The 18,576-nt window shown below is 37.5% G+C and overlaps 1 protein-coding gene and 1 pseudogene across 1 annotated transcript; one reads left to right on the forward strand and one right to left on the reverse strand.

Annotated features, from left to right (window-relative positions):
* Positions 1-432: 432 nt before the first annotated feature.
* Positions 433-8,913, reverse strand: LOC122062146 (annotated as a pseudogene).
* Positions 8,914-14,610: 5,697 nt separating this feature from the next.
* LOC122060834 (peroxidase 2-like) lies at positions 14,611-18,370 on the forward strand. The gene is made up of 5 exons (XM_042623925.1): positions 14,611-14,643; positions 15,549-15,722; positions 16,055-16,445; positions 17,680-17,834; positions 18,158-18,370. Exons 1-5 carry the CDS (start codon positions 14,611-14,613, stop codon positions 18,368-18,370), a joined length of 966 nt encoding a protein of 321 aa, XP_042479859.1.
* Positions 18,371-18,576: the final 206 nt, after the last annotated feature.

Consider the following 18,576-nt stretch of genomic DNA (forward strand, 5'->3'; position numbering starts at 1 on the left):
TCAAATTTCTTTCTTAACTTTTTTTGGCAACGTTGAACTTCATTGCCTTCCTTGATTTCAAGCATCGAAGAAAAATTTTACTCGTCAATGCAAAATCGCTCTTTGTGAGATGATTAACTTTTGTTATACAAAGAAGAAAAAAAATGTGGTGACAACGTACCAAATAAAGTGGCTGCACTACCAGAAACCAAATTATTATTTGATTCTCTACCATTTGATGTTTAATCAATATTTAATGCAAATTGGACTGCTCCCATATTATTTTAGCAATTCTTGTAATGAAACCGATTTATTCATATGGAAAAGAGAAGTTCATTGTTTTCAAACATTAACTTCGAATCTATGGATCAGAAATGGGTCAAACTATTGTGCTCATCAGAGATATCCTCCTTCCTAGAGAGTCAGCTATACTATCAAGCTCAGGAAAAAAAATAAAAAATATAAGACTCAAAATATGATTTCAGATGATATTCTTTCAACCCTTACAAGCTTCAAAATCATACATTAATCAAAGAGAGCTAGTATTTTCTTTAGAATTAATATCGTCTCTGGAGATACTCAATTGATTCTTAATTACCTTTTGAAGAATAGGTCCAGAAGGCAATGGGACTTCTTACATTATGTATCCCATCAGACCACAGTAACCATGTAGAGATGATTGAATCTTGGCCAATTCCTGGTCCGGTAACATGTACAGTGAACTGCTTCTTCTCGTTCAAAGACTTAAAAGATAGAACACTGGGATTAACAGTAACATTTAGTAGCTTTTGTGGTCCAACTGTGGCTTTGTATGTAGAATTTGGTAAGCCAACATTGGTAACTGTTCTTGGGAAATCTCTATCGATGGGTTCTCCAACAGTAACTAAAGCACCCATGGAAGGATAGTTTAAAAGAGCATGGGTTCCATTTTGCTTGGCACAAGTAACATTCTCTCCAGCAATGTTCTTGATTTCATCCGGACTAGAACCCAAGTTGCACATCCCTTGTATATAGTCAGCTTTCGAGGTATCATACACAAGACCTGGATTGACAGCCTTTAGTGGATCAATTTGACCAGCACCATAAGCCAATTCAGCCTCTTTATGATAGGAGGGAATCATGGAAGAAGCTGCAAAACAATACAGATAAAAGAATTGAGTGGGTTAAACTTAGTTTTGAGAGTTTAATAGTATCTTGATTATGGTTCTTAAAGCTTAGAGGAAAATGGAAAAATCACCTGTTGTCATTAGAGCAGATTTAACTGCAGCAGGAGACCATGATGGATGAAATGTTTTGACATAAGCAGCAGCACCAGTTGCATGAGGGCAAGCCATGGATGTTCCAGACATAATGTTGCATTACAGAGCGCTTATCTCCTTCAATGCCTGAAACTGAGGCTTTCGGAGACCATGCCGATAAGATATCTACACCTGGGGCACTTAAGTCAGGCTGCAATACAAAAAAAAATTATACCTTAATGCTGCTTAAGTAAATCAGTTTTCTTTCCCCTCACTATCTCTAGTAAAGTATAAAAGTTTTACTATTTGCCACATGGCAGTGCATCGATTAGTTCATGTGATAGAGGACTACGAAGGCATTTCATTGGTAAAATATCATTTAGAATGGTTAGATGAAGTAGCTAGAATTAAAAAAAGATGTAATTTTGTATTTTATATTCATCTCTATTTGATGACATTTTGATAATTTTACTAAAACTTTGTAGGGCAAGAGAAACTTGTCAGTTTGCGCAACTACTGTGCTAGCGTGTAGGCCAATGGGAAGCTACACATTTGTTGTGGCATAGATACACACACAGAGGCAGGGTTCTTTCTTTCCAACTTTGAACAGAGTTTGGAAACTTCCTTTGCTTACTTTGGACTAAAATTTGGATTGAGATGTATGTAGGTCCTCCATCACATGGATTAACCCATATAATACTCCAAGTGGCAAATATTAAAGCATTATAATTCGTGAGAAATAGTGACGTCTAAAAAGACCATATACATATATATTTATAAATGGATGAATCACATACTTAGCACATTTTATTATGTAAAGTTGAAGTACCTTGAGTATATTTCGTGAAAGAGTGTTGGGTCCTCTAGAAGATAATGAAATCACATGTGGAGCTTCAGGATCATGAATTGCATGACTTTTGTAGATCTTTGCCACGGGATTTCTGCAGAGAAGTAAAAATATTGACCCCATCAACGCAAACTCACTAGTGAATCTATGGTGCTAACATGTTAAGGCACAACCATTGCCCTATATAATTAACAGTGCATGCATGTCTATGATTTAACCTGGTAGTATTCAGATAGAGCTTTAATTTTTTTCCATCAGGAATACTGATAGCTGTTGCACGTAAAGGATAAGAAAAGGCTGTATCATCAAATCCTTCATCATCTACCATCACCATTCCTTGAGCATCAGCAAGGAAGGGCCCACTACCATCAGAGAACTCATCACAGAAGACAATTTTCCTTTTCATTAAATCTTTATCCAAGGAACCAGGATTACATGCCCTAAATGAAGAAAGAAAACCATATTCTTTAAAAACATAGAGAACGGAAAAGTGAAAAATGAACATCACTAAATGGCTTTTACCTTGCATCTTCACTGCTAGAGTTATGTGCAGCATGATCACCTCCATATATAATTGGGGATGCCTTTTCCTCTGTTAGGAAAGTGTTGATAGCATGTCCCTGATTATCAAAGAAGGAAATTAATATTTAAACGATATCAACCAATGAAAATGGTGAGTAGTAAACACAACTTATTATCCATAAAAATGAAAATAAATGAATAAAATTTACAAATGAAATCTCCCTAGCACATAAATAGATAATTATTCTAGAATATTTAATGGCTATTCCCCTTCAATAATTTCATCCATACAAAGATATCATAATCATTTTTAGGGTACAAACTTTGGTTTATGGGGACCAAATTAATTTGATAAACTTGAAATCATAGTAAAGAACCTATTTAGTCATAATCACACTTTTTTTTTAATCATTGATACTACTGATAATTATTAAGGCAAAACTAACTTGACGTGCCTACTTTGATAATCTTATCAAAGCAATCAATCTTTAGGGTGCCACATGAAATGATGATGTGACAATTTTGACGGTTAGATAATTGATAATACAGTGACTTAAAGAAGTTTTGGGAATTACACAATGGGTATTCAGAAGTAGGTTGCAAGTTCTAAATTCCCGTATAAACGTGTCATTTAGATGGTCCCATTGAAGAAAATGCAACATGAAGGAAAAGTATAAAAAGAAAAATGTAACATGAAGAAGCACGCTCACCACCATGATAATTTGATTGCCTATTTTGACATTGTTGATGATCCGACGATCAGTGTTACTTGCTACTACAGTTAACATCCATGGGGCAAGATTTGAGATGGAAAACATGTCTGGTCCACCGTTTCCAGCAGATGTAGATGTAAGGATCCCTTTCTCCATTGCATGGAAGGCTCCAATTGCAATAGGATCTTTCTTGAAAACTCTAGCATATGAATATCCAAGTGAAGCTGATAAGATATCAACACCATCTTTAATCGCATCATCAAATGCAGCCAAGACATCATGGTCAGCACAACCAGATTTCCAACAGGCCTTGTAGATAGCTATCCTTGCAGAGGGAACTGCTCCTCTTACAGTCCCTCCAGCAAGGCCAAAAAGGCTTGTATTTTTAACTTCAACACCTGCTACTATAGAAGCAGTGTGTGTTCCATGTCCTTCAGTATCACGGGGGGACTTCTCTTCCTCTTCTTCGTATTTATTCTCAGCGTTGTAAAATCGTGCCCCAATAATCTTACTGTATTTAACATTCAAAGAAATGTTGAAATCGATCATCTCCTTCTTTTCACTTTCTTGAAAGAATCTTAATTATGTAGTAAGGGAAGAGACAATTGTTTGAAGAGAATTCTTACTTGTTACAGGTGATGTTTTGGCAAATACCCTTCCATTTGCTCGGAGGAGGACCGATCCCCTTGTCACTGAAGCTCTTAGATTCAGGCCAGATTCCAGTGTCAATCATGCCGATAATGATATCACTCTCAATGGTAGGCATTCTTCTTACAGTGCTTGGGAAACCCAAGAAATCCCATGATCTTGTTGTGTGAAGTTTAAGGGTTTTGCTTGGAAATACAGAGACTACACCTTCCATGCCTGCAAGTTTGTGTATGGTAACATGGTTATATTTTTCAAACTTATCTATTAAAATCAATTAACTATAGATAGGGAGATAAAAATTAGCAATGAAAAGATTCACTACATTTCTTGAGACTCAGTGTGTAAACCAAAGGTTGAAGAGAGAGGATCAGGTCCTCGTACGAGAACCATTCTCGTACGGGAATGATCCACACAGATGGAATCCACCCAAGGAAAAACATTGGTGGATTTCATCTATTTGGATCAGACTGTAGGAGAATGGTTCTCGTAATAAAACCTGATCCACACTAAAGGTTGAAGGAGGACTAGGGGTGAAAGAGGGTCCATGATATGAATATTGTGGGGATCCGCAAACAAACTTTGTGGATTGCTTCAGGGAGCTTCGCCTAAGAAAGCATGTGGTCCTGAGTTCAACTTCTCTTATATCCTTGGGGCCACTTAGACGGGAATATTTAACGCGCTTCACTGTTTTCGGTGAAAGTTAAATTGTACTCATTCGATCCCAGTATGACCCGATCCATGCAATTGTGAGGTCAGTATAGTCTACGGAACTAATCAGGCCTTCCCGTTGTTAGCAAAAAAAAAAAAAAAAAGGCTTTGGGTGTCTATCAGATTAAATTTATATATATATATATATAGTCCATCCAATAGTTGCAAAATTGTTCTTGGGTGTGGAGTAAAATTTTGAAGTACCAAACTCGGGCAGAGGGCGTGGTTCACCACATTATTGGTAATGGTCTTCCCACTAGGATTTGGCTGGACCCGTGGCACACAGATGGGGGGATCCTTAATACTTTAATAGGTTCGGGGAGAAAATCCGGTATGATGGCGGTTCTAACAGATTGGCCCTCACTCATGACTATATTCAAGACGATGAATGCAACCTGGAACCAACAGTTCCATTGGACCTTCAACAAGTCTGGGGCAAGCTTGCAAGCATTTCTCGTCTTTCATCTATTGATCTTGACAGGGTTGGTTGGGTGGGGATCACTTGGGCATCTTCACCACTAAGTCAACATAGTACCATATTATACAGCCCTAAAGGTAAGTAAATTGGGTCAAAGCAATCTGGTTTTTCTTCTAATATACGTAGGTATTGATTTATTTCTGGGAGATGCCTTAGAGATGTTCTCCATACTATAGACCAGCTCCTCAAAAGAAACATACAAATGAGGCCTTTTTGTTGCTTCTGTTGGGTGGGACTTGAGAGTAGAGATCACCTATTCTTTTGAGTGTAAATTTTACAGGTGAGATTTGGATGGATGTGCCTAACTTGTATTCCACCCTTCAACCACCAATATAGGAAAATACCGGTTTTGGCCCCTAGGGTAGCTAATAACTTTGGAGATGTGGTTTGGAGATGTGGCAACATTGAAGATATCGAGAAGGTTGCATTGTGCCCCTGCTGATGGCAAGGCCGAAAGTGGGGGTCCTCATTCCATTTCTTTTCCTGGCTTAGCCAATGTTTTGATCTTTTTTATTTTTTTTTTATTTTTTAAATAAAAATTTCAATATTTCTTAGCAAAAAAATAAGATTGCGTTGTGTGCTACTATTTACCACATTTGAAAGGAAAGAAATGGTCATCTAACGTACAACACAAGATCAAAGCCGACAATTGTCCGAGACATCAAAGCTGATACTGGGGAGAAGTGTTGTTCCATCATCTTCCAAGGAAAGCCATTAGGCCAGATAGTAGGCTTATGGATAATTGGGGTGTGTTTATGGTATCAATGATCCCATAGTGTTTTAGTGGGAAGTTTCCCTAGTTTTGTTTCTTGTTCTAAGCCCTATACTTTCGGCCTTATCCCTGCCTTAGGGTCAAGGCCTCTTGCATGTAAAGTTTTTTCTCCTTTTCTATAAATTTGATGATCTATTATTCCCCACCCCCACCCCACCTCAAAAAGAAAAAGGTTAATGTTCAATTAGTACGTACCTCTTAGTTTTTTTTGCTCTTGTTCTGTGAGCTTAGCTGCAAATCCATCAAAACTGTTTTTATAGCTGCAAACTAAGGATTTTCTTGCTGAGCTGCATCAGAAAAATTAAAAGAAGCTTTGCTATCAAGGAAAATCCACATTACAGTTGAACCATATATGAAAAGTCAGAAAACATGTGTACCTTCTGTCAAGAACTTGTTCTAAGATGTGCAAATGGTCAGATTTTGTGGAGTAGTCATCCTCAGCCTTTGATAATGCACCCATATATACAATATTAACCTATGCCAACCATATGATATATAAATGATCTCCAAAATTTTCTAGCATTTATAAGATAATTTTTTTTAGGGGGGAGTCAATTATAAGATAGAATTCAATGACGCTGATTACTATGTATTGTTGTTTAACGATGCTACATATATTATTCATTAAAAAAGAAAAAGGTCAGAATCAGATGCGAATATTTTCTGGTAAGGATGCTACAGGGCTTCTAGTACCCATGGTACAAAAGTGAGCATCACATTCATTTGGAACTTCTTGGGTTATTTAATCACACACACATACAGAGAGAGAGAGAGAGAGAGAGAGAGAGAGAGAGAGAGAGAGAGAGAGAGAGAGAGAGAGAGAGAGAGAGTTGACGAGCACCATCAAACCTTGCTTGTACTAGTGTTTCTGCGGCTGTCAAATCCATTTGCTCATCAGTTACAAAATTTAAGTGACCACTATGGAAAATTCAGACAATAAGTAAATGCCATTTGCTTGGCAATTACAAAAGTTAATGCCATTTCCTTGAGAGTTATAAGCTTTTATGGTTATAAAGTAAATACAATTTATTTGTCAATTACAAACAAAAGTTACTGCCATTTTCCTAGGAGTTACAAGCTTTTATGGTTACAAAGTAAATACCATTTGTTTGTCAGTTACAGAAATTAATGCCATTATCTTTAGAGCTACAAGCTTTTATGATTACAAAATAACCACCATTTATTTTCTTCATTATGTTTTGTTTGTTGCACTGTTAGCATTGTTGCTAGGGATTTCAATGGTTTTTCCTATCCCCTAAATAGGATGGCCTTTTCAATGACATATAATACAGTTTGGCCAGATTCTATTCCTTGAATTGACTTCTTTTTTCTATTATTTGATAGAACTGCTTCTTAAGGGGAAAAAATGCTTCTTGTCTAAAAAATGCTTCTTGTCTACAGATTTTAACTGGCAACAAACACAAACTCTAGTAGTGGTAATCTGCTTCCTCACCTCTCAAATCAAGAAATATGGAAGTCTGAAAATTCCAAGTTAGAAAAACGAAAAACTAAGCAAAACAACATTTCCCAAAGCGATAAAACAAACAAGGAAGGAGTGAAATACAAAACCTAAACCCATCTTTGTTTTGCATTATATTAATTGTTGGATTCCAAATTTGCTCGTATATATCTTCTCATTCTGAAGAGCCTCTATGCTCTAATGGATCTATTGAACACAACTTCTTAACATCCAAGGGACCAAGATCCTGCCATCCTTGCCATCCTACATTAGCCTATTTTATTATGCATTTGACTTTTTGATTCTTCTAACAATATTTCAGATTGGGCATGTGGTATTCTCTTTCGCAACTGTTTTGTTTCAAATTTGTGTAGATTACATGTGACATGAAGGAGCATTAACATGGAAACCTGAGGTCTTTTCTACGATCTTAAATTATCCAAAGAGAAGGGTTAGACGATATCTGAAATCTAGAGTGATTCGAAGGAGATGCATAACATGGTGGTGGACTTTAGCACCTTCTCGTGGCCATTGAGCATTATAACTTATTTTTTGATGTTTATGTTTTTTTTTTTTTGCTAAGAGTCAGCAAGTGAATTTTATTAATTAGGAGAAAGTATGTATAATACAAAGATTGTGGTGTAACCTTGAACCTCTATTCCACCTTCGGCATTGCCATCAGCAGAAAAGAAATCCAATAAAAAAACTAAATAAACTGAGTTTTAGATTTGAAATACTGTTCCACCTTCAGCATTGCCATTAGCAGAGTAGTAATTCAATCTAAAACTAGCGCTGTCATGAAAACCTATTTCTCGGTCTCAGTTGGGCATCCCATGTTATATACCATCCAAAATGAAAGAGGGAGAAGAATCCCATGATGATGTTGTTTGTGTAAGAGCTGCCTTCTTAGCTAACTTGTCTGCAATATTGTTAGCCTCCCTAAAACAATGGGTTACTGACCATGTAGAAGCATCCAAGAAAGCTATATAGTAACGCCATTGTTGCTGAAAAAACCATGGAATGGTGTTATGGTGGATATAAATCTCTCTCTTCGACTAATTTTGTCTCAAGTTGACTAACGTTGCCGTGCATTCGTTTAAGCATATTGCTTAACTCGTTACACAAAAAAAATATGTAAGGTTTTGAAAACTGGCAGTGTGGTGAAATGTTAAATTGTGACATGAGAAAAATCTAGAAAACTAAATGAAATGTTAAAATGATTAAATCAAATTCTTATTGATGCATACAACAGAAGCCCTCCCCTCCCCACATCCAGAAAAAAAAAAATAAATAAATAAGAAAAAATAATAATAACAATTATGGATTCCTTCAAAAAAAGAAATGACAAGAAACAACATGACTGTAGATTATTGCTTACCTTCTTCTCTGTATCAGCAATGGACAAAACAAAATTGAGAGAAGTTGAGATGATAATCAGGAGAGTGATTAGCCATGTATAAGAGCTGAAGCTACACGAGTTAGCCATGGAAGGTTACGCTCAAAATGAGACTGAATTTGGCCTTGCCCTCGCTTATGATCTCTCTCTCTCTCTCTCTCGCTCTCTCTCTTTCTATATATATATATATATATATATTGTGAAAGTCCTAATCAGTCTTCTCGCAAGCTGCATAGAAAAGTAATAATTTTGGTCTCATAGTTGTGAATATAAGGATATATATATATATATATATAGTAAATGACAGCTTTATGGTTGAAATAAGATTCAAAATTCGTGCAACTGATTAATTTGATCATATAACTTCTGCAAGTGGCAAAGTTAACTGTATAATGTACATGCAATTGATTAAGTTGATCATCCTACGAAAAAAAAAAAGGATTAAGTTGATCAAACGTTTTGAATTCTCCAAGCAGCTCAAAGTGGGAAATATTATTCGCGGGGCTGTGGACAGTGCATGATTCTATCCCACCTTATAAGAGGGAGTTGATAATACTAAAAGCCCCCTATTTGAGACTTCATAACCTATCCCCACCTTATGTGGTCATGCATGAAAACCCTCCATCCCCAAAAATAAATTCAATTTTAGGTTTTTGAGTCTATCATTTTTTTTTTTTTTTAGGTTTTTGAATTCTTTCATTTTGGTCAAACAGATTAATGAAGGGATTGAAAAGGAAAAAGTTTGAGCAAGCTACCTCCCATTGATGCAAACTGCTAGCTTGAAACAAGTAACTTATAATGGAGTGGGTTACAAATACCTTGTAACCAAATTTACCATGCCCTCACTGTTTGTCGCAATCTATGTGGGACTATCTCAATATTTACCCTTACATGCAAGCCTCTTATAGTTCTATTTTTGTGGTTCATGCAAGGAACCCATCATCGACGGGGGCCTAATGTACCTGCTCTGATATTACATTAAAGCTTTTATCTTAAAATCAATTGGCTCTCAATACTCCCCGTTACAAGCAAGCCTCTTATGGCTCTATTTTAGTGGTTCGACGGAGGCCTAACGTACCTGTTTTGATACCATGTTACAGCTTCCATCTTAAAACCAATTGGCTTGAAGTGGGGTGGCCTCTTGTGGTTCTTATACAAGATAGTTGAGTCATACATAGCCGATGTGGGGCTATCTCAATGGACACCAACTTGAATTTATCATAGGGACCAGTGGCAGTATATATAGTACATGTGGTCGGTCCTTGTTTGGGTGGTCCATCCACGTGGACAATTCGTTAAAGATAGGTGGGGGTGATATGGCTCTAATACCATATTGAGGTTTTTATCAAAAGATACTATGCTAAGGTATACATCTCCAAAACTTAAAGCCATTTGGTTTAGAGCCCCAATTTGTATACAGAGTCTTGTATAGATCTGTAGGATATGTATGGTTGCAAGGGTAACTTAGTAAAGAAAACGAAACAAGAAAATGTGTAAGTTCGGTCTTCCTCACAACTTGAGAGAAACCGAGATGCATTCTCTATTTATAGATATGATTTTTTATACTTTTCATAAGAATCTTGAACAGCTATATTGATGAGGTGTATTGTATACGTAATAATCATGATGAGATAAGAATCCTTGCATGACAAGAGGTTTACCTCTTTGTATGGCAAGAGGATAGGCTGGGATTAGGATTTGCTAGGCTGGGATTGGAATCTTCTGGCACCTTGGATGGAAAGTAATGTTGTAATTTATCCATTGATTAGTTATTTCCTACAATAGGATTACAATCATATTTTAGTGTATCCAATGATTGGTTATTTCCTTTATTATGATTACGATACTCTAGCACCTTATATGGCAGGTTATGATGTAGTGCATCCATTGATTGATTATTTCCTTCAATACTTCCCTCAAACTGGATTGGGAGTTAGGCCACAATCCTAGTTTGATTCACAAACAGTGAAATATATCATGGAATAGAGGCATCGTGAAAATATCTGCCAATTGTTGATGCGATGGAACAAATCGTGTGATCAAAGAACTAAGGGCTACCTTCTCACGAACAAAGTGATAATCTATCTTAATATGTTTCACTTGAACATGAAACACTGGATTTGTAGTAATGTGAAGTGCACTGAGGTTGTCATAAAAAGAATGAACGGCCGAGGATGAGAGATGCCAAGTTCCTGAAGAATGAAGGACAACCAAGTAAGTTTTGTAGTTGTAGATGCCATAGCACGATATTTTGCTTCACCACTTGAATGACCAAAGGTGGATTGTTTCTTTGCACTCCAAAAAATATAATTTGAGCTGAGAAATATGCAAAAACTAGTGGTAGATCAAGGAGTGGACAATTGACCCAATCTGCATCAGAGAAAGCATAGAGATCAATTGTGCTACAAGAAAAAATACAAAAGGTCAAGATCAAGGGTACCACCTACATATCAAAGGATTCCGTTGACCAATTGAAAATGATTGGCAATAGGACTATGCATAAACTAACAATCCATGTTCACTGAGTAAGACAAGTTAGGCCGTGTCATGGTAAGATATTGTAAAGGACCAAGGATGCTGCAATACTGAGTAGCATCTAGATAAGGAGATCCTCCCATTTTTGGTCTATTGATTTTACTTACATTGGAGTGAACACAAGCTTGTAGGAAATCATAAAAGCAAGAGCAAGAATGTCGCGAGCATACTTGTATTGAGATAAGAAAATCCCATCAGCATTGTGTAAACATCCAATTTTTCCACCCGCCCCGACAATGATGACAGATGATCGAGGTTCGTACTCTACATCGGAGGAGAATTTAGGCCTTTCATGATGACTTGGACCCTGGGGCAACCCAAAACCCTAATCTGACCCAGACTTGATAATAACCCGAAACCCTAATTCAACTCGAAACTCTAATCCGGTCTAAGACCTTTTTTCATACCAGATCTTGTGGCACGTGATCTTAGCGTGTAATATATTGAAGAATCGATTCTAATTACACTCTGATGGTGTGGAATAGCAAGGATAAAGATTGCCGAAACACCCCCAGCTTGCAATAGGAAAGAAAATTCGTCCTTGTAAATCTCAAATTTTTAGGAGCGAAAAAGGAACTCGAAACACATGCTGTTTGATAGTGCTTGGAAAGTCGATTTCGATGATATATTAAAAATTGGACCAACAAATCTCCCAGAATCGCTCCTGGAAATCAGATCATGACAGACCAAACTAGCCCAGGAACAGAGATTCTTCTCAAGGCCGCCAAATATTTGGTGGGCTCACCAACTTCCCCATTGAAGTTTTACAAAAATTGGTTCAGATCTGTGAAATGCTACTTTTTGGATGGTGGGCCCACAAAAAAAAGATTCTATTTTTGGTAGGTCTGTCAAAATTCATGCTGATGGGTCCAAAAGGCATAAATAACACCTCTTTTTGCTATGGAGAGACCCCCCTCTGTCACATGATTGCTTACCTATTCCCTTATGAGAGAGCCTAGTGTGAAGATCCTTTACCCAACCATTAGCCTCCCTTGCCATTTTTATTTTGTTCCTTCACCTAACCACTAGGCTTTTCATTTTTAGCCTAGCCCGACAATCCTATCCCGACGTTTGATTTAGGGCAGAAACTTTATCCAATTGGGTCTGGCTTTTACATCTACATGTCGAAGTTCTGTCAAAATTTTTGAGATTCTCGAGAAGCACGCTGTATCTTTGAGGTGGCTTCGTAGGCCTAGATTCTCCAAAGAAGAGAAGCAAGTAGTTTTTCCCACCTAAGTCGGAAGCCTTCACTAGGATTACGTACGCATCAACTGGGGCCCACCCCTCTTAACTTGAAACAGGGGTTAAGGTCAGGTATAATTTCTTAGCAGAGTAGGCATAATTTAGATTACTTAATATAGTATTTGTATAATGTTGTATTTTAAATATTTAGTCATGTATGTGGTTTAGGATATAAAGGAGAATATTCAAATTTAAGCATCTAATAGGAAGACCAATTCAACAGGATGAAGTGGGTGCCTAACACCTTCCCAACTTCATAATATGACTCTTACCCTAATCTCTGGACTATTTCAAGTCTATTTTGATCCCATACCTATAGAACGAGCCCACATCCCAAGTCCTAGGCCCTAATCCTTGGTGGCGACTTCAATTCTTTATGATTCCCAATCCCCGAATTGGCCATTAAATTACTATTGAATACAACCCAATAAGGGAAATAGCCCATTTTTTCCCGTAAAATAGGCCCCCACGTATTCCCAAGTGGTGATACGATGATGTAGGGGCGAATGCGGTTCATCACCAGAGGCCCAAGTTTACCCCCTTACAATGGCGACTCCACTAGGGACTTGTCAAACTTCCAACATTAGATGTTATCATTAAATGTCATTATTTTGAATTATGTATATATATGCCTCATTATGACTCGTTTGATATTAAAAATACATGTCATTATTTTGAATTCATGTGCACAGATCCAGAACTTATAATTGGCTCAGAGTATTAGGTCTAAAATGACCAATATACCCATGGATGGCCCAAAGATTGATTGGCTTGGGGTATTAGAACTAAAGTGACCAAAATACCCTTGGATGGCCCAAAGAATTTTTAGCTTGAGGTATTAGGTCTAAAATGATCAAAATACCCTTAGATGGCCCCAAAGATTATTTGGTTTGGGATGTCAGGTCTAAAATGACCAAAAAGTCCTTGGATGGCCCAAAGAATGATTGGTTCGGGGTATTAGGTCTAAAATGACCAAAATAACCTTGGATGGACCAACGACTATTTGGCTCGGGGTACTATGTCTAAAATGACCAAAATACCCCTAGACTAGCTAAAGATTGCTTAAACATTGCTTGACCAAATCTAGTCAAAATTATTGTGTGCTAACACCTTGGCAAGAACTGAACAATGGTGGTCCACTTGGTTACTCAAGTAAAATCTTAACTTTCTATTCAAATTCACTAGATAGGATCATATTAATTTCTTGTTTGATCGGGGTTTTGCCCGCTTAAAAGAATTCATCAATAAATTTTTCTCCCTTGTTTTCGTATTTGCACCTATGCCATCCTTGAACAAGATGACGACAGTTACATGCTTAGGGTGATAAAATTTGGTAATTCTTTCCTCTTCCCTTCGGCCATAATGCAGGCCTCGGCCAAAGAGTGGCTCTATAAACACCCAACTTGACCACCCGCCACGATAATGATGACAAACAGGGAATGATCGAGGTTTGTACTCTACATTGGAGGAGAATTTAGCCCTTTAATGATGACCTAGACCTGGTAGCAACCTAGAACCCTAATGTGATCCGGACCCAGCAGCAACTCAAAACCCTAATCTGACCCAGACCTAGCAGTAACCTGAAACCCTAATCCAGCATGAAACCCACAGTAAGCTAAAACCCTAATTCGTCCTGGGACCTTTTTCCTTACCCGATCTTGTTAAATATTGAAGAATTGATTTTAAGTACTCTCTAATTGTGTGGGAATGTCATGAATAAGGATTGTCAGAACACCCCCAGCTTGTAATGGGGCAAAAAATCCTTTCTTGTAAATCTCAAGATTATTTATGAGCTAAAAAGGAGCTCAAAACCCATGCCATTGGATAGTGCTAGGAAAGACGACTCTGAAGATATATTGCACGAAAAATCAAACCATCAGATCTCTCGGAATCACTCCCGAAAGTTAGATCGGGACAAACTAGACTAGCCTAGGACCAAAGATTTGTCCTACGTCTACCAAATATTTGGTGGACCCACCAGATTTTTGGCGGCCAACTTCTCCTTTGAATTTTTACCCAAATTGGCCCTGATCCATGAAATGTTGCATTTTTAATGAAATGTTGCATTTTTAGATGGCGGGCCGGCAAAAAAAGGTTCTATTTTTGGTAGGTCCATCAAAATTCATGCTCATGGATCCAAAAGCCTATAAATAGCACCCCTTTTTACCATTTTAGGAGTATGAAAGGATATGGAGAGACCCTCCTCTTCCTCATGATTGCCTGCCCATTCCCTTGTGAGAGAGCGTAGTGTGGAGAGAATGATCATTTCTCCAATCATTAGCCTCTCTTTCCATTTTTAGTATGTTCCTTCACGCAACCATTAGCCCTTTCCATTCTTTAACCTAGTCGGACAGTCCTAGCTCGACGTCTGATCTAGGGCCTAAGCTCTACCCGATTGTGTTTGACTTCTACTTCTACACGTCAAAGTTCTACCAAAATCTTTGGAGATTCTCGAGAAGCGTGTTGGGTCTTTGAGGTGTCATTGTAGGTCTAGATTCTGCAAAGAAGAGGAGCAAGCAGCCAAGATTATTCGCACCTAAGTCGAAAGCCTTCACCAGGATTACTTATGCATCAACCGGGACCCACCCCTCTTAACCCAAAACAGGGGTCAAGGTCAAGTATAATTTCTTAATAAAGGAGGCATAATGTACTTAATATAGTATTTGTATAATGTTATATATTAAATATTTAGTCATGCATGTGGTTTAGGATATATTGGGGAACATTCATATTAAGCATCTAATAAGAAGACTGGTTCAACCGGGTGAAGTGGGTGTCTAACACCTTCTCAACTTCATAATCTGACTCTTACCCTAATCTTTGGACCAAACCGAGTCTATCTTAGGCCCATTCCTATGGAACGGGCCCACACTGCTATTCCTAGGCCCTAATCCTAGGTGGCAACTCCAATTTTTTATGATTCCCGATCCCCATATTGGCCATTATCAGTTATTCTTCTTCTTGTTTGTGTTGTTGTTATGTAGTACTAACAGCTTAAATTGTGTATGTAGGATTGTGATGGGTCTATCCTTCTTGATGGGCCTAACTCCGAGAAGAATGCACCTCCTAACAGTAATTCTGTTAGGGGGTTTAAGGTTGTTGACAACATCAAGGAAAAGGTGGAGGTTATGTGTCCGGGGGTTGTATCTTGTGCCGACATAGTGGCAATTGCTGCCTCTGAATCTGTTGCTTTGCTAACTTACACTTGATTATTATTATTTTTAATTAATTTTCTCTACATTGCATTTATTCACTCTTTATCTCTTATATGAATTTCAGTGGGGCAACAACTGATTTGCCGGGTCCATCATTTAATTTGGAGACACTAATCTCCAAATTCCAAGTGAAGGGATTGGACATTACGGATATGGTGGCTTTGTCCGGTAAGTTAATTCAAAGATTCTCTTAGCTATAATTTCTTTTCTACTTCTCATTTAAAAAAATGGGACTTTTTTTAATGGATTTTCCTTTGAACCTAATTAGTTGATTTAACGTGCTCTTTTTCCATGAGCGACAGGGGGCGCACACCATCGGGTTTGCGAAGTGCGCAAATTTTCGGTCTAGAATCTACAACGATATCAACATTGATAAAGAATTTGCCAAGTCAGTTCAGTTAGTTTGCCCTAGAATAGGAGGAGGCAACAACAATCTCTCCCTTGATAACACAGAGTCTGTTTCAGACTTTGACACTAGTTATTTCCAAAAGATAACTCAAGAAAAGGGACTGTTGCATGCCGACCAGGAGCTGTTCAATGGTGGAACCGCTGACAATATTGTTCTTGGATTTAGGGACAATTCAACTGTTTTTTTTGAAAGCTTTGCTACTGTGATGATGAAAATGGGAAGCATCTCTCCTCTCACCGGTGAAGGGGGAATTATCAGGAAAAAATGCAAATCTGCAATAGGAAGTAATTAGTGTGATGATGGGTTAATGTATGGTCTTCTTGATGGGCCTAGTCTTGAGAAGGATGCACCTCCTAACGAAAATTCTGCTAGGGAGTTTGTGAACTTGTTTCAGGAACTATTGCCTAGTTGTTCACTTTTTTTATATTTCGAACGAGGCCAAAATGATGGAAAAAGGTTTTGTCGTTCTATCGTTTTGTGTTTCTAACGTTTTTTTTTTCCCCTGATCATTTTCAAAAAAAAATCGAAAAACACCAAGTTGACACCAAACACTTTATTCCGTATTTTTTATTCCTATAGAATTGTATATCGTTAGAAACGTTTTTCTAGTTGACTACCTAGCGTAGCCTTAATTCATCACCACATGCCACACCATATTATGAAAAGTTCTTTGTAATGAATCCCATATACCCAATAAGTCTATGAGACACAACTTAAGGCCCATTTTGTGTAGTACTGACCCATCGTGGCTATGCCTATATCATACCACCCAGTATGAAATGACTAAATTACACACAATTATTTTACCAAAATTTTAGGTTTCATATTTGTAAATAGAAGGGTAACTAAATGGTATGGGCTTGAAAAACTTAGAAATACAGAGCGTAAGTTCAAACACTCAAAATTTCACAAACAAAGCTTTTACAACTTTCTAGCCTCCTCAAAACCATGATGGAGTCTTCACTGTTCAAATTCAACAGCCCTCTCATCATCATGATCCTACTTTCCATCATTCCGGCCTCCTCCTGTGCCAACAACTTTACTGCTCTTCACACAAAACTACTGACACCCCCCCCCCATTCTACCAAAACACTTGTCCAAATGAAGTGCCTCACATCAAACCATTGTGGCTAAAAGTGTGGATCAACAACGTAGAATGGGAACCTCCTCTATTACTAATTTTAACACATAGTACCAGTAGCTGAAACTATGTATGTAGGGCTATGATGGTTCTATTTTCCTCGATGGGCCTAATTCTCAGAAAGATGCACCTACTAACAGAAGTTCTACTACGGGGCTTGAAAACCTGTTTTAGGAATAATTACTAGTTGCATCTCCTCACATGTCCAGCCCACTTGAATAGCCAATGGCGGCCTCTAATTATTATTCCTGTAGAATAACGTTAAAAATGTTAGATACGTTTTCTTAGTCTTCTTCTTCTTTTCCTCCTTATTACTAATTTATTTACGTAGCTGAAACTACGTACGTAGGGCTGTGATGGTTCTATTTTTCTTGAAGGGCTTAATGTTGAGAAAGATGCAGCTCCTAACAAAAATTCTGCTAGTGGGTTTGAGGTTGTTGAAAGCATCAAAGAAGAGGTGGAGGCTATATGTCCAAGGGATATATCTTGTGCGAAAATACTCACAATTGCTGCCTTTGAATCTGTATCTTTGGTAATATATACTCTGAATTGTTATTTCTGTTTAATTAACTTACTCTACAGTACATTAATTCATTCTTCATCTCCTGATGTGTTTCAGTTAGGTAGACTGAACTAAGGGAACCAAGGAGGTCTAAGGGGCTATAGAAGATCCATAGCCAAGAGAGGGAAACTGTGAAGAAGAGCGTCGATCGTCTTCAACATACTAGGTGCAAGGTACAAATCAATCATCTATGTTTTGATCCAGTCACTTATGTTTTAATTTGATATCGTGTTTGAGTTGTCTATAGAAGAACTAATTAAGGTCCATTGTGAATCCCTTAATGTTTCTAACAGCATACACAAGAGAAGGAGCTATTGCATTCAGGCCTAGAGCTTTTCAAAGGTGGAAGTGGTGACAGTATTGTTCTTAGATTTGGGGATAATTCAAGGCATTTTCTACAAGCTTTTTATTCTGCCATGATTAAAATTGGAAACATCTCTCCTCTCACTGGTGAGAAGGGAATAATCAGGAAAAAAAATGCAATTCAGCAATGGAGAATTAATTAGTTAGAGAACAAATGAATATCATGTGAGAAGATGTGTTGATGCTTGGTCTGCTTTGCTTTGGACTTATAGATCTGATCTTTCCTAGGTTTGATTTATTATGCTCTCCATGTTATGTAATTACTTCAGATTTACTAGTAAATGCTACGAAACTAAATAAAATAACAGTCATATATATTTTTTATATATCTACTTCCTTGTAAAAGTAC

Source organism: Macadamia integrifolia, chromosome 14 (assembly GCF_013358625.1).
Source record: "Macadamia integrifolia cultivar HAES 741 chromosome 14, SCU_Mint_v3, whole genome shotgun sequence".
Classification (NCBI taxonomy): domain Eukaryota; kingdom Viridiplantae; phylum Streptophyta; class Magnoliopsida; order Proteales; family Proteaceae; genus Macadamia; species Macadamia integrifolia.